The sequence below is a fragment of the Epinephelus lanceolatus genome, chromosome 21, assembly GCF_041903045.1.
Source record: "Epinephelus lanceolatus isolate andai-2023 chromosome 21, ASM4190304v1, whole genome shotgun sequence".
In the NCBI taxonomy this organism is placed as follows: Eukaryota; Metazoa; Chordata; class Actinopteri; order Perciformes; family Serranidae; genus Epinephelus; species Epinephelus lanceolatus.
The window spans coordinates 26,768,063-26,782,607 of NC_135754.1; the positions used below are offsets into that span (position 1 = coordinate 26,768,063).

The 14,545-nt window shown below is 42.7% G+C and overlaps 2 protein-coding genes across 4 annotated transcripts in view; one reads left to right on the plus strand and one right to left on the minus strand.

Annotated features, from left to right (window-relative positions):
* The window catches only part of dock1 (dedicator of cytokinesis 1), a 273,627-nt gene that overhangs the window by 132,790 nt on the left and 126,292 nt on the right, over positions 1-14,545 (plus strand). The window lies entirely within an intron of this gene.
* Positions 1-14,545, minus strand: part of insyn2a (inhibitory synaptic factor 2A) — a 40,561-nt gene that overhangs the window by 13,402 nt on the left and 12,614 nt on the right. Inside the window, exons 2-3 of the mRNA XM_033610906.2 lie at positions 12,015-13,251; positions 3,826-3,897 (exon numbers count right to left, since the gene is read on the minus strand). Coding sequence (XP_033466797.2) covers positions 3,826-3,897; positions 12,015-13,246 — 1,304 coding nt within the window. The 5' untranslated portion in view covers positions 13,247-13,251. The remainder of the gene's footprint in view (positions 1-3,825; positions 3,898-12,014; positions 13,252-14,545) is intronic.

Below are 14,545 nucleotides of genomic sequence, written 5' to 3' on the forward strand. Positions count from 1 at the left end.
GCAGGGCCCTCTCGTCCCCAGGGGCCAAATCACATTAAACATGGTGCAGACTAATTTATAATACCAGGCGAGCTCCCATCTCAGCAGTCTGTCCTGTCATCCAATCCTTTAACCCTGCACACATACCCATGTTGTGCTCTTCCAGTGTCCTTCACATCATGTGCCATAATTCAGCTCACCTCACTTTATCTTGCTGTCATTGAATTGTTGTAAAAAAGCAACCTTTCTTGTTGTCCCCCCCGCGGCCATGCGGGGGTCCTGCCGCAATTTAAACACACTCGGCTTTAAGACACGATGCACCTTCCTCAGCTCAAACATCAGAGAGAACAGAGCTGCGCCCTGCTCCTTCATTTTCAGGAGCCGACTGAAGTTTGGCCAGAGGCTTATCAGTTATTGAGAGCAGTAGATAGAAAATGATTTAAATGGTTCTTCAGAGGCGAAACGCCGACTGAGTGGAACAGCAGTGTCCACTAAAAACAGTTTTATTGATCGCCTCTCACCCTCCTACTCTTTAAATCTCTTTTCTTTCTCATATTTTCCCGCCTCCTGTTCTTTTTTGACTGTTGGAATTACACTTTTTTCTAAGCACCAAACAGAAAAACAGCTGGACACTCATGCACATATGCACGTTAAGGTTGTGTCATGCAATTCTAACTGTGAGCAAAGGGCCCTCATGGGGCTGCAGGCTGTCAGTCTCGCTGTGTATCACAGAGGAAGGCTCAGGCCTGACAGAGCTGTTAGGACCTGCGAGGCTGTGTTGAGAGGTCAGGGCCACTGACTGTGAACTTGATCCCACACTCAGTTTCACAACAGGGCTGTAAGTGGTTGTTTTTGTTATATGATTATTCTATGGATTCTACACATGACTCCAGGGAAGTTCACCACTTCAGTCCAGACTGAAATATCTTTGAAATTTTGTACAGGCATTCATTATGCCTAAAGGATGCATCCTTATAACTTTGGTAATCCCCTGATTTTTTTTGAACATATCTGTGAGGTTCACATTTAGAGTTGTACTGATACAGATACCAGTATCGGAAATGCCTCCGATACTGCTTAAAATGCGGTATCGGGTATTGGCGAGTACAGCCTATGACCAATCTGATACCACATAATACCTCACGTCATTATACATACGCGCGCTACAGGCAAACGAAACGGTAATGGAGCGGAGTTTAAAAAGCATTCTACTGTAGCTTTTAAAATGTATTTTTTACCAAATTGTGTGGCTGCACTTTAACCTGTGTCTTGATCTGTGTCAACACTGGATAATAATAATTAAAAAAAAGTTTTATGGCATTCATTCTACTATAGAGTTTTAGGAGTTGAGACATACAACAATTCATATCCCATCCATTTTTGTTTTACGCGCTGGTATCGGATCAGTACTCGGTATCAGCAAATACCTAAGGTTCAGGGATCGGAATCGGTATCGGGAAGGAAAAAGTGGTATCGGTACATGTCTGTTCACATTTCTACTACAGAATGAAAATTCTTGCCAACTATTTGATAGTTTGCTGTGAAATTTGCTACAGTGTTCAAGGACCCACAGGCTAAATTCTAATGACTTTGGTCATCCCTTGACTTTTCATTTAGAAACATAATCAAGTCAAATTTTTCAAATACTTTGGTAATACCTGCTAAACTAATGACATTCCCATCTAACAGTTAAACTTAAAGATGGTTACCATGATGGAGATTATACCTGCTAAATATCAGCATGTTGGCATTGTCACTGTCACGTTATTATGCTGACGTTAGCATTTGCTAAAAGCACTGCTGTGCTTAGAGCCGTTGGAGTTGCTATAGATCCCCAATCTCGTTTATGATAAATTTGTGATTTGTTTTGTGTTTATACTGTCAAAAAATAACAATGAATACTAGGGCTGGACATCAGTACTCAAGACTGTTAAGATATCAACCAAAATAACCTGTAAGGCCTACACTGTTTATACAACTTACCCACTGCCCTCACCGTCATTTTGCTTTTTATTTTCATCAATACATCGGACATTACTATTAACTAAAAGTGTCTGCAATAGCAGAGTTGCAACATAGAGTAGCAGGAATCACATTTCACTTATCACACAATGAGAGTAAGGGAAGTTGTCAGTTGCAAAAGCACCCATTTGGAAATATTTCAGATCTAAAGCCAATGCCAGTAGGGGACCAAATAAAGTTAATGATGGAATTGGAACTAGCAACACTAGTGTCATCAGAAGTTAATGAACTGGTGGGAAAATGTCCTCACCGTAGCATCCCTAGTGCCAAGTCTTTTTGTACTGAAATCTAGAAAAGAAAGACGATTTTTATAATTTCTCTCTCAGCCAATCACCGCAAGCTTAGGGTGACTGGCACACTACTGCAGCAGCTACAACCCATACAGTTTGTGACATGATGAAGTCGAGTGCAGTGCATTTGGTGGAGCTGGCCGTTCAGCGTGCCGAGATGCCATCAAAACACTCGAAAGTATGGCTATACCACACGTCTGTGGTGTCTGGTGGCATTTTACCCAACTGACTGCTTCCATTCACACAACGGGTATGGAATGAAGCCGAAAAAAAGTATCAAAAGAAGTACTCTATTGGTATCGGTGTCACTATAAAGCCAAATTCAGACCCAAGATTCTTAGTGATATGAGATGAAACATGTAAGTTGCAATGCGCCTGTTTGCAGTGTTCTGAAAGCCTGCCACTAGACAAGACTCTCTGTACTTGAATTCTGATTTTCAGCTTTTTACACCTTTTTCGCAGCCGAATACAATATGTAGCGTTTTGAAATATGGATGAAGATAGTGAAGGTGAGATAGATGCTACATTCGCATTTCTAGTAGTGATGAAACAGTGAAAACATGAAACGACCTGAGCTTCAGATGGACTGGATTTCTAATAAATACATCGCAATAATTCAAACAGCCAGCACAGATTAATCAGTCAGTGAGTAAGCTGTGTATGTGTGTGTGACACGCGCATGTACAGTAAGCAGCAGTAGCGACCCACAGTCCAACACGACACACCGTGAGGACAGAGACCAACATAGGTGTCAACAGCTGCAGGGACGTAAATGAGATGCGTTTGGTAGGGACAGGAGGCTGTTGTCAGAGAAAGCCACATCAAGCAAACAAACTGTCTGCAGACAGTTCACTGACTTGGCTAGCTGACTTTGTTGAAGGCTGGTTGTTGAAGGTGACGTGCTTTATCTTCTGAAAGAAAGAACTGCTGGCAACTTAACAGGCTGAGTCACAGGTGACTCCATCAGCAGTCTTGAGTTGAGCTCAGACGAGCCAGCATCGCATATGCTTACACATACATACCTTCATAAAGAAAAAAACTATGTACCGTGGCAGACTAATGACTTTGGACTCACGTCTTTACTGGTGGTCAAATCAATATAACTGAATTTGAAAGTATGCAGAGGCTGAGTTGGCTTGGCAACAGCACACAGAGATGATATTTCATGATGCTTGACTGGTAATTAATTTCACCTTTTGCAGCCCTGTGCTCACTCTTTCTATCATATGCATCCACTCTGCTTTTCAACCTTTTGTCTCTAAATCCAGCCAACCATACACCTGCTACAACCCCTTCCGTGAATGAAAGGGTGTGAACGGACAATGGGAGAATCAGACAAAGATGTATAGATTGAGAGAGAATGAGAGCGGTGTGCAAATGTCACACATCCCCATGTGCTCATTAACAGCATCCACATTAGTCTTGCGTCCCCTTCCTCTACCAACATCCCTTTTCCACCTGTTCACTTTACCTCAAGGAGAAAGGACAGGGCACATTTGGATCGTGGTGTCTTTGAAGAGGAATGGCCACTAACCTGTAAATAATGCATGCGCTGTTCCGGCATGTGTCGCAGTTGGCCGTGTCCTGTCCGGTTCGATAGGAGAGTCTGCGGGGAAGATAAGAGTCGTGAATGAGTAATTACAGGACTTGTTAAGCTGCTCCCTCCCACCTTCCTTTCTCATCTTGTTTGTCATCCCTCGTTAGCGGGGCCCAAGTAAATGAGGGTGATGAGGAGTCACACTGCCCTCCTGAGTGGCCTGTGTCCGGCTGCCAGGGCAGAAAGAGCACAGTGTCAGCCATTAGCAGTGGTTGACTGATCTGAGGTCAGATAAGGCAAAGTAACACACAGGATGAGCTTCTGGGCTGCAGTGGAAGGTAGTTTTAATCAAGGAAAGGTTTCATTAGTTTACAGTAACGTTATAAATGTCTTTGTGGAATAATACTAACAAGCTGGTCTGCAACTAATGATTATTTTCATTATCGATTTATCATTTGATGATTTTATGGATATAAAATGTGAGAAAAATACCGAACCCATTTTCCCAGAGCCCACTATGACATCTCTATCTGCGTTTCTTCATATCAAGGCTTTTTACTCCCACTAGAGAAATTCCACCATTGATTAATCCATTCTGTACTGGGTGGTGTTATAAAACACACAGTTAGAGTTATTTTCAGTATGAACATTTTTTATAACCACTTATCATCTGAGAAATACAGGAATGGAAATGAGATAGGATCCCTAAGCAGATAAAATTTGACAGTTTTGCTTAGGACAGCAGCCATTTGGCTGTATACAGTCGGCCCGTCTTAATCTCATTGTGATATTGATTCAAGGAATTCACATTCAAACTCATCAATATTCTATTATATTATATCCTGTGTGTCCTTATATATCGTTCTATTATCAGTTGAGATAAAATATTGCCATTGAACCCAGTTCCCATCATAGATTTCTATTCCCCATGGGCAGCTAAAGACCAGGTTATGGCCCTGAATGGAACTACTTGGTTACATGCTTCATAGGCTCAATGGCTTTCTTATTGGATTAGCATGTGGGAATGTGCATATTGATTGACAGTAATAGCTTCCCCTTATAATTAATGACATTGCAGTGGAAGCACTGTGGGCTGAGTTCACCAAATACATGGACAAGAAGGAGTACCTCTGCTGATGTTTTTAGTTGCACTGCTGCATCAACACAAGCAAGTTTTCTAAGTACAACTGGCCTTTTTGGAGCTGTTGAATTTCTCAATTGTGGGATCAATAAAGGTGTATCTTATCTTATCTTATTTGCCCAGATATTGTCTACCAAAGCAGTTTTTTTTAGCAGTCACATTGGTAGACAGGTATGAAATCTAAGCAACTGACTTCATCACAGCGAAAAGCACATACTGTGTGAAAAGGTCAATTGGTTTTGGTTTTATTTGCCCATGTCCTGAAATATCTATTTTAGAGATTTATGCCTTCGCTCCATTATAATGGGTGTCAAAGGAATTTCATTTGAGGTGCTCACAGCAATGAAAAACTACAGCAACGTATCTCTCCAGCCATGATGTCCTTGTTACTCTGGATCTCAGCGCGGCAATGGAAAAACTGTTCACTATGAGGTCCATGGATTGTGGATGATAATGGGGACACTGTTTCTGAGGGGAGATATTGGTGTTGAATTTAGGTTTTCAATGCTTGTATCACCACAAACGAAATTCTGTTTACCTCTATTGTGTTGAGATAGAGGCAGAAATCATAGTAGCCAGAAACCACGAGAGGTAAGTGGGAAAATGTTTTGTGTTTTTTTTTTTTTGTAATTTGGTCAACCAACCCTGTAACACACCATGGCCCTCATGCAAGGAGTGATATACCAACAAATTCTCTCTTATTTTGTTTGTACCCATTGATTTCTGTGATTTACCAATGTTTTCTTAGAGATGAATAGAGGGAAATAAAGATGAATATCAAATTCAATTGTATGTTTAAAATACTACTATATTTGGTCCATTGATGCCAAATATTGTAATTTCAGTTACTGTGCATGTTGACACGGCATTTACAGCATCACAAACGTTTGCCATTACTTGGTGTTTGATTTTCCCGTAACGCAGTACTGATGCTCTGGGAAATCAGTTTTACTTTAAGTTTATTGAACAGTGTGCTGATTTCACTGCTGCAAGATTTCTTTTTCTTCTTTTTTCGGTGGCATCTCTCCATCACTTGGGCATGTGGCAGAGTATTTTTACACGGCACAACTCCTGCCCTTGTATAGTGTTTAGGGGGTATTATCGATGCTAATAGGTAACTTATAATTAAGTGGGACTCATCTTTCAGCACACCTGGGTAAGAGCAGATTTGGATGGTTAAGAACGTTTGGTGCACTGAAATTAAAGAGAAAATATAAGAGAAATTGAGAAAAGTGAGCATGGCTGTAAAAGCCACTGGATTCTTCTCCTCATTTATGTTAACGTGCTAACTTTCACATTTAGTTCTTGTCTCTAATCTTTGCACTAGACATTTTTCAGTTCTCTTTCAGGGACTCTTGTCATGCTGTCCGTAAGGTGCGACACCAATAAAAATTAAGCAGCTACCATAAATTTCTTCTCCTTATCCACTCCTGTCTGTGCTACACTCTCCGGCAGGTATATGAGTGGTGTTGATATCAATATTGTTTTTTAAGGATGAGGTAATGGGGAGAGTATGAAGAGAGGATGAGTGCAGTGATATGGGGAAATTTGCAGCTTGGATTAATTGTCATTAAAAGGCTGGCCACTGGAGAGGGGCTCACAGTGCAGTGCAGTGCAGTGCAGTGGGGATGTTGGAGGCCGTCCACCCAGGTGAGCCGATCAATAAGCAGCTGATGGGTACACAGGCAACTGGGTCGCGTCCTTTAAACAACTCACCTTTACTCTCTATCTCCTGCGCTCATGCTGTCTAGATCTCTTTCTCCCTCCATCTCTCCTTCCTCCCCGCCCCCTCTCTCACGCTGAGTTGATAAGAGAAAATAAGAGAGCAGAGCTCATTTCGGCAGGCCTCCCTGGGGAGAGTGGAGCCAAAAGTGCCATTAACAGTATATTTATCCACCCTACCCCCCTTGTGCTACTAGGTGAGCTCTCCCAAAGGTCACTGCGTGGGTGGGAGTCCAAAGGCATAAAAACATGCACACATACACAGTGTTAATAGACAGGCTCGCAACAAGTCCCCATGAGAGTGATTAATTGGGTCTGGCCTGCCAACACTGGCTGATGATGCAGCAAATTTATTCCCGAGCTTTGTGCTGTTGGATGCAGCCAATGATAAACTCTAGAACTGCATCCCAACCTTCACACTGTGTTGTATGCCCTGGGCAGGGCTGTATCAGATGGATATGTGTGTGTGTGTGCTTGCATGCATGGGGTGTGGGGACATAAGGCGAGTCAGTATGCTCCACGTCTTTGCTTTTTTCCCAGCAAGTTGGTAAAAGAGTTATAGCCCTTTGTTGTTCCTCTTACTTACTTTCTTTCACATTTGCTTTTTACCCGTTTTCCTCTTTAACTGTTTGTATTTTTCTGAGTAGCAAAGTTGAAGAAGTTGTTTTGGGTGTTAGGGTGCCCGTTCATTTTCTGCATTGACGACAATAGGTGACTTGAATATCCAACTCTTGTATTAACATAAAACTATCCCAGCTAAATGGCCTTGTACAAAATAACAATGTAAGGCAGGGCTATTCAATTACAATTTCAGTTGGGCTGGATATTAATTCCAGGAAATATAGATGTGCCAGGCTTTTCAGAAGCCTATTCAAGCCTATTTTTTTTAGCTTTTGATAATACCAAATGTCAAACAAATGCAAATGGCTGTAGTAAAAAAAATGGCAATGTGTATCATTTCACTTTTGAAATAAATAACTGATAGTCACATATCTGACCCAGGCCCATCACAAAGTGCAGGAACAGAATAAAAAAGTGCTACCAATGCACAGAAGTATAACTAGTGAATAGCCATGATGTACTAGGAAAGTATCTGTATTAGAAAATATCTAGACCATTTAACAAAAGTAAAAAGTACAAGCCTTTGTGTATAAAAACAACTCCCCCATTATTATCAGTGGGCCCTTAGTGGAGTGGATAGACAGCTTCAAGTACCTTAGTGCCCACATCACTGAGGGCCTGACCTGGGAGCTGCATACCAACTCAGTGGTGAGAAAAACAAGACATAGACTGTTTCACCTCAGACACTTTAGGACTTTCCTTCAAATACTGTTGAATTTCTACTCCTGCACTATCAACAGTGCTCTGACAGGGAACATCACCGCATGGTATAAAAACAGCACGTTTGTTCAGCTGAACTTACTATAGATGCAGCTCTACCCTGCCTGAAAGATGTTTATACCGATGTTGATGAGGAGGAGGATGTCATAGACGATGAAGACTGCACACAGACAGATAGAGAGAGAGAGAAAGAGAGAGAGAGAGAGAGAGAGAGAGAGAGAGAGAGAGGCAGCGACAGTGAGAGGGTGGACAGTCCCTTCAGGTAGCCATGGTGCCAAATGTCAGACACAGGCGACACTGTCACACTGGTGACAGATGAGGAGGAAACTCCAGTGGAGAGCAGCAGGGGAGGAAATGTGTTCTTGCATTTTGTCTGGTATTGCAGATTTTCACAACAAATGGAACAGTAAAATGCATCAAACTCAGTGTGCAAGGTGTCTGTTTCTATTGGATGATGAATTTAAAGAAAGGCATAGGGAAAATACTGACTTTGTATCCAAAGACCTAAAAGCTCTCTTTCCACTGAGCAGTTCGGTACGCTTTTTTTCCGTTCTTCTGTGAAAAGTTGTAGATGGTACCAATGGATCCGTTTCGTACTGTCCACCTTTTTTTTTTTTTTTTTTTTTTTTTTTGGGTAGCCCTGCGGTGGAAATGCTCAGGTCTAGGTACCATGTCTGAAGGGTTACTTTTGGTTCCAAAGGTACCATACTGAAAGTGTTTGGTGGAAATGGGTCTTAAGGCTAGGAGAATCATTAAGGATCCCAAATACCCGGATAACTTATGGCCTGACGTCAGGAAGAATGTAACAGATACAGCAGGCCACTAAGCTAGCATTGTTCCTTATATGATTACAGTACATATGAAAAATAAAATTGATTGATTGACAGAATCAAGCCTAAAATTCTTATTCAGCAGTTTAAATACAGTAAGTTAATTTTAGAATTCTGGCTTACTTTTAAATTAATTTATCAACTGTGGTATTGTTTCTGTCTGACTTTGCTACAGCTTTGATTTGCACTTCTTACTGTACTTACTTCTTTAACCTAAAAACTTCGACTGAATTTTTTCCATCCCACATCCTTGTTGTCTTCCTCCTGAGGTCACACAGGTCAGGGGAACAGTGGAGAAATAAAAGGGAAAATTTAAGGATCATTATTATCGCCAGTCTTTAGTTTAAATGTAGAGTGGATATTAATGGAAGGTTCCACCTCTTTTTATCAAGACTACCAAAGACCTTTTCCATTTCTTTTTTCTTTTCTGTGTGTGTGTGTTTTGTGTAGGGGAGAACAGTGTTTTTTATTAGTCTCAGCACGTTAGCTATTGAATTTCAATTTGTGTCTGAGCGGCGTGTCATGAACACATACGTCGTGATAAATGCCCATGCCGCTGTGTTTCCTTCCTTGAAAAATGAATGTCATATAACATAAGCAGTTATATATCACACATAATTGCGCTCACAGTTCACCTATAGCCGGTGGGCACTCCTATTTGTTGTGTCAGTGACATTTATGTAAGGGGAGCATGAAGCTAATGTAGTGTGACTAAAGCAGCATTAGAAATTTTTGCTTGGCTCGCTTAAAAAAGAATGGAAATGTGTACAGATGGAAGACGACTGTGCTCGTATAGAAAAGTAGAGGTTCGGCTGAGCTCAGATGGATTACAAGAGGCTTATACTGCTCACTGACTTTAACTGTAGGCTTTGTAATTAAGGTATGGGAAGACTGTGATTGTTTCTTTATGTAAGTGACCAGATGGCACAATTAAACAGTAGTCACTAATTTTTATTTACAAATGAAGTCTCTCCTCTCCTCTTCTCTCCCACCTGCCACTTTAGACACATCTGATAAGCCAGATGTGCTTGGCAACACAGAGAAGATGGCTCCCCATGCTGCACCACATGTCCGCTCACTTTTTCACTCACACAGCACACTTTTATGAGTGTGCTGATAAGGAGATTAAGGCTGCCTTGTGCGAGATTGAAAGGGGATAATTGCTTTTTTAGATGGTGTAAACTCGCACTGTTGTAAGATCTGCCTCTCGCTCCAGCCCTGTTGAACAGTTTTGCACTCAAGTTGATACTGAGAGTTGCTTTCATACACTTTGAGGCATTTGTGGTTGTGTGGCTAGAAGCCTGGCAGGTGTGTCTGTGTGGTTAATTCCCAAAGGTTCTGGACTCCACGTTGGTATGATGTTGATTATATGGATTTTTCTCAGTCCGTACCTCTCCACAGCGCCGGTCAAAACAGATAGGGATCTGAGTGCTGAGCCCCAGCAATTCACTTCAGCAAATTGGCCATTTTGTTTGCCTCATCCCTTTAGATAGACAATCCTCTATTTCAGCAGGCTAGATGCTATCTGCAGCCCTTTTGTATATACTCAGTGTCCATTGGACAATAAATGGCTTTTTCACAGGCCATGGCTTTTTCAAAGGTCTTGGACTTACTAGATAAACATGGTGTGCAGCTGGATGAGGCCAATTGTTAAATTTCTAGTTTTTGCTTAAGCAAGTGTCACTCTATGATTTGATCACCTCTGTGGAAAAATAAGATTTATTCAGCATCATAATGATTAAATTCCCATATTTTAACATATTTGGAATTTGACCTATTAAATCTTAAATTCAAAACTACATATTTTCCCTCTTACCTTTAGCACTATTTATGAGTGCAGATTGTTTTGGTGTGAGATGCGGAGCAGTGGAGATATCAGCTGTAGAGATGTCTGCCTTCTCTCAAATGTAATGAAACTAGATGGCACTCGGGTTGTGGTGCTCAAAGCAACAACAAAAAATACATTTGAAAATCTCAACAGCAATGTCTCTTTCCAGAAATCATGACCTGGTTACTCAAGATAATCCACAGACCTTGTTGTGAGCAGTTTCATGTAGGAACTATTTTCTCTCTACTGAACTACACCTACCAACTGTATTACTGCGTAAAAGGAAGCACACCAAAACAACCTAGATTGACAAATAGCACTACAGGCAAGAGGACAAAAATATTTTTGATGGTAAGGTGAACTGTCTCTTTACCTATTATTTCTTTTTCAGTGGCTGAACCATGTCCAGTAAAAATAGTGAAAATGTGTCTGCAATTTCCTGGCCTTGGGTTAAATGTAGTTTAAAGGCCACATTTATAGTGTCAGTGCTTCTATACGGCAGGTCACCAAACTACTTGGGCCATATTGTGTGAGATAATTTGTCTGTAAATGAGTTCTGCAGCAGCTTCATCATATCTGGAGGGAAATCATCAAAAACAGACACTGCTATAAAAGCAATGCAGGGCACATCTAGGTAAAAGCCACATTATCCCAGTTACATGCAGCTGTGATCTCTTCTTCAACACTGTGTTTTTTCAGTCAAGGCTCTGCTGAACAGCTGTCACACATACAAGCTTGTCCTCAAGATCTAGAAATAATGTGACACAGCAAGAGGCTACTTTTCCCGCTCATGCTGAATCATGAATGTGCTCTGTGTCCCCGGTGTTTCCTTGGCCCTATGAACATTCGTCCCTTTTCTCAATTGTGATTTATAGATATATGGCATTTGTTTTTTGCTAATGAGTACTTGACACCAGTGTAAAGTAGGAAGGCACCAATCCATTTCATCAAATCAGTCTCGGCCCCGACACTGACCTTATGAAGGAGATCGGCCATTAAGTGACCAATCCACAATTTCTTTGTCAGTGTTGTTAGAAAAATTTGTGTTGCCGCTATCAGTATAGTCATGGTTGTCCACCAGCTCAGTTTTAAGTGCTTCAGCAACCTTGGCCTCATGTTCTTTTACACAAAAATGATTCAAATGAGTCTGATGCAGTGAGCTGTGCAGATTTTAAATTGGGGAAAAAGAGAGTGCTGGTATCAGAGTGGTACTCAGTTTTGGCAGGTACCCTGAGGTGAAGTATTGGACTCGGTGTCAGGAGAGAAAAAAGTCAAAGCGGCACATGTCTAGTGTAAAGCACGGGCTATCAGTGACATGTCTTACCCTTCTCTGTGGGCCTCCCCCTTCTCCAGTTCCTGGATGACCCCCAGCAGCACCTTGATGGTCTCTTGGCTGGAGCTGATGAGATTTTCCATGGCCTGGAGCTGTGCTTTAACATCCCCGTCCTGATTCATAGGCACTATTTGCTTGCAGGCCTCCTGTGTTTGGTCGGGCGGTGCCCCACCAGCCACGCCACCTCTGCAGGGTGTCAGAGGCTCCTCCATGCCCCGTAGAGGCCGGGCAGACAACTGTCCCGTGTGGCACTGTGCCTGTGTTGTACAGCCTCCGCTGGAACGTGGTAGCGTCTCACTCTGCAGCCCGTTGAGCTGCAGGGCTTTCTTCCGCTTGCTCCGCACAGACGGACTGTCCAGGCACTCCACCTGTGTAAGGGAGTTCCAGGCGATGGGGCCCGTAACCTTGGAGGCCCTGTCCGGCAGGGTTCGGGACGAGCCCTCCTCCAGATTGAGCAGCTGCCTCTTGGCCGAGTGGTCTGTATCGGCCTCCCTGTGTTGTAATCCTGTCCTGGCTTTGGATGGGACACTGCAGAGCTGGTACTCTGCCTGTGCTCCGGCTCCGCTTCCTCTCTGTGTGTCTGCAAGGCAGTCTGTGTCTGCAGAGCAACTGAGCAGCAGAGCGTCAGAGCACAGGCCATCAGGTGCAGTGTGCTGCTCCACTGTGGCAATGCACTCATTAGTATGGAGCAGAGCCCTGGTCCTCCGGACTCCACTCCCCCCACAGGCTCCCTCCTCCTCCTCCTCATCTAAACCCTGCTCAGCAGCCTTGGACTGCTTCACCTCCATGACAAAACCGTTATTCTGACCTTTATAAGTTTCCACGGCCGCCACGTGTTTAAAGGTGTGACCTTTCTTGCGCTCAAAGGGAAAGGTCTGATAGCGTTTCTTCAGGTCAGGGGACGTCTGCACGCCTGTGCTCCTTGTGACGTTTGGGATGGATCTGCGGGCAGGGACAGTCATGTACTTGCGGTACGCCACTTTGTATGAATTCGGCTTGCCGCCTTTCCCCGCTGCCTGCAACTCCGCCTCCCTCTGCTCGTTCTGTGCCTCGCAGATATCCTTGAAACGCACTTGCAGGGCCTTGTTTCTCTTCCTCACCTGTCGACTGGCTTCCAGGGAATACTTCACCTCCAGCGCCAGCGAGGTGGAGGGCAAGGGCGCTGCCTCCGAGTCAGACTCTGAGTTGGTGAGCATGCATTTGCCACCCTCCTTGCTCACCATGTTTCCTGAGGGGCAGGGAGAAAGATGCTATGTTAATCATTAGTAATGAACGTCTTAGACAAAGACCCTTGTTTGACTATTACATCCCACTCAACAGAACACACCCGCTGTCTCAGCTTAGGGAGAAGGGAGGAACCTGTGCAGTTATTTAATGAATATTATTTAAAATGTGCTTTTATCAGACACTTGTCATTATGCATGCCAAAAAGCATAGCAAATATGAATTTTAAAGGGGCAGACGTTTCATATATTTGAAGGTAACTTCCATTTATAATTGAGTATAACAGGAATAATTTGAGTTTGACATTGAGTATAGTTTCTGCATTTGACACTGAGGGCGTGGTGGTGTCACGTCTAATGTTTCCATATGCATAAACAGTATATTTACCCTAGAAAGAAAGCCCCTTTCCTTCTTTTTTATTGCCAGTTGGCGAGGATTTTTTGTGCTTGCCAATCCTTCTGTGTTTATTTACTGAAAAACTGCAAGCGTTATGGTTTAAGCATGCCCTAAAAATAATCTTAGCAGATTTCCGCAGTGCATTTAATCTTCTTCTCTGTGAAAACCAATAACTCCAATTTCAGCATCATTTTCATTCGATTATCATTGCCAGTTAAGGCTGCTTTGACTACCAGTTCCTCCTCCTCCTCTCCCACTTCCTAAGTTGATGAGTGTCTCTGTTTGTATGGGAGCTATCAGACACCACACTTAAAGTCATACACACACTCCAACACACTTAGTTAACAGCGGCAATATACTGTTGACTCTTCTGAATAGTGTGCCTGAGGTCTGCAGTTTATTTCAATGGTTCATTAGGTTCAGCAGGATTCTTCACTGTCTGACCTTTCTCTCTCCCAGTTAATAATGAAGTAAAAATAGGACTTTGGGCCCTATTTGCAGGCACATTTTTACTCCTCCAGCATATGTGAGCATGCCATCTGCTCATTTCAGCAATCTAAACGAACAGAGACAGGAGAATATGCCGAAAAAATGAAGACAATACCCGCAAGCAGGCAAACTTTTTGACAGTGAACTGTACAACAACCCCCTAAGGAGAACTATCCCAAGCAGAGATATGAACATGAGATATGAATTATCTCTTCCCACTACCACAGATACGGTGGAGGCACCACAACTCTGCAGTTTGCCTCTGATGCTCTGACAGGAATATAATTCTTCCTCTGCGTGCTGATTTACAATAAGCAAACACTCCACACGCTCAAACAGATGCTGAATCAGATAGGACAATTATCCGTCTCGGCCAATCTGCCATGACTGCTCTCTGTCAACAGGGAACGACT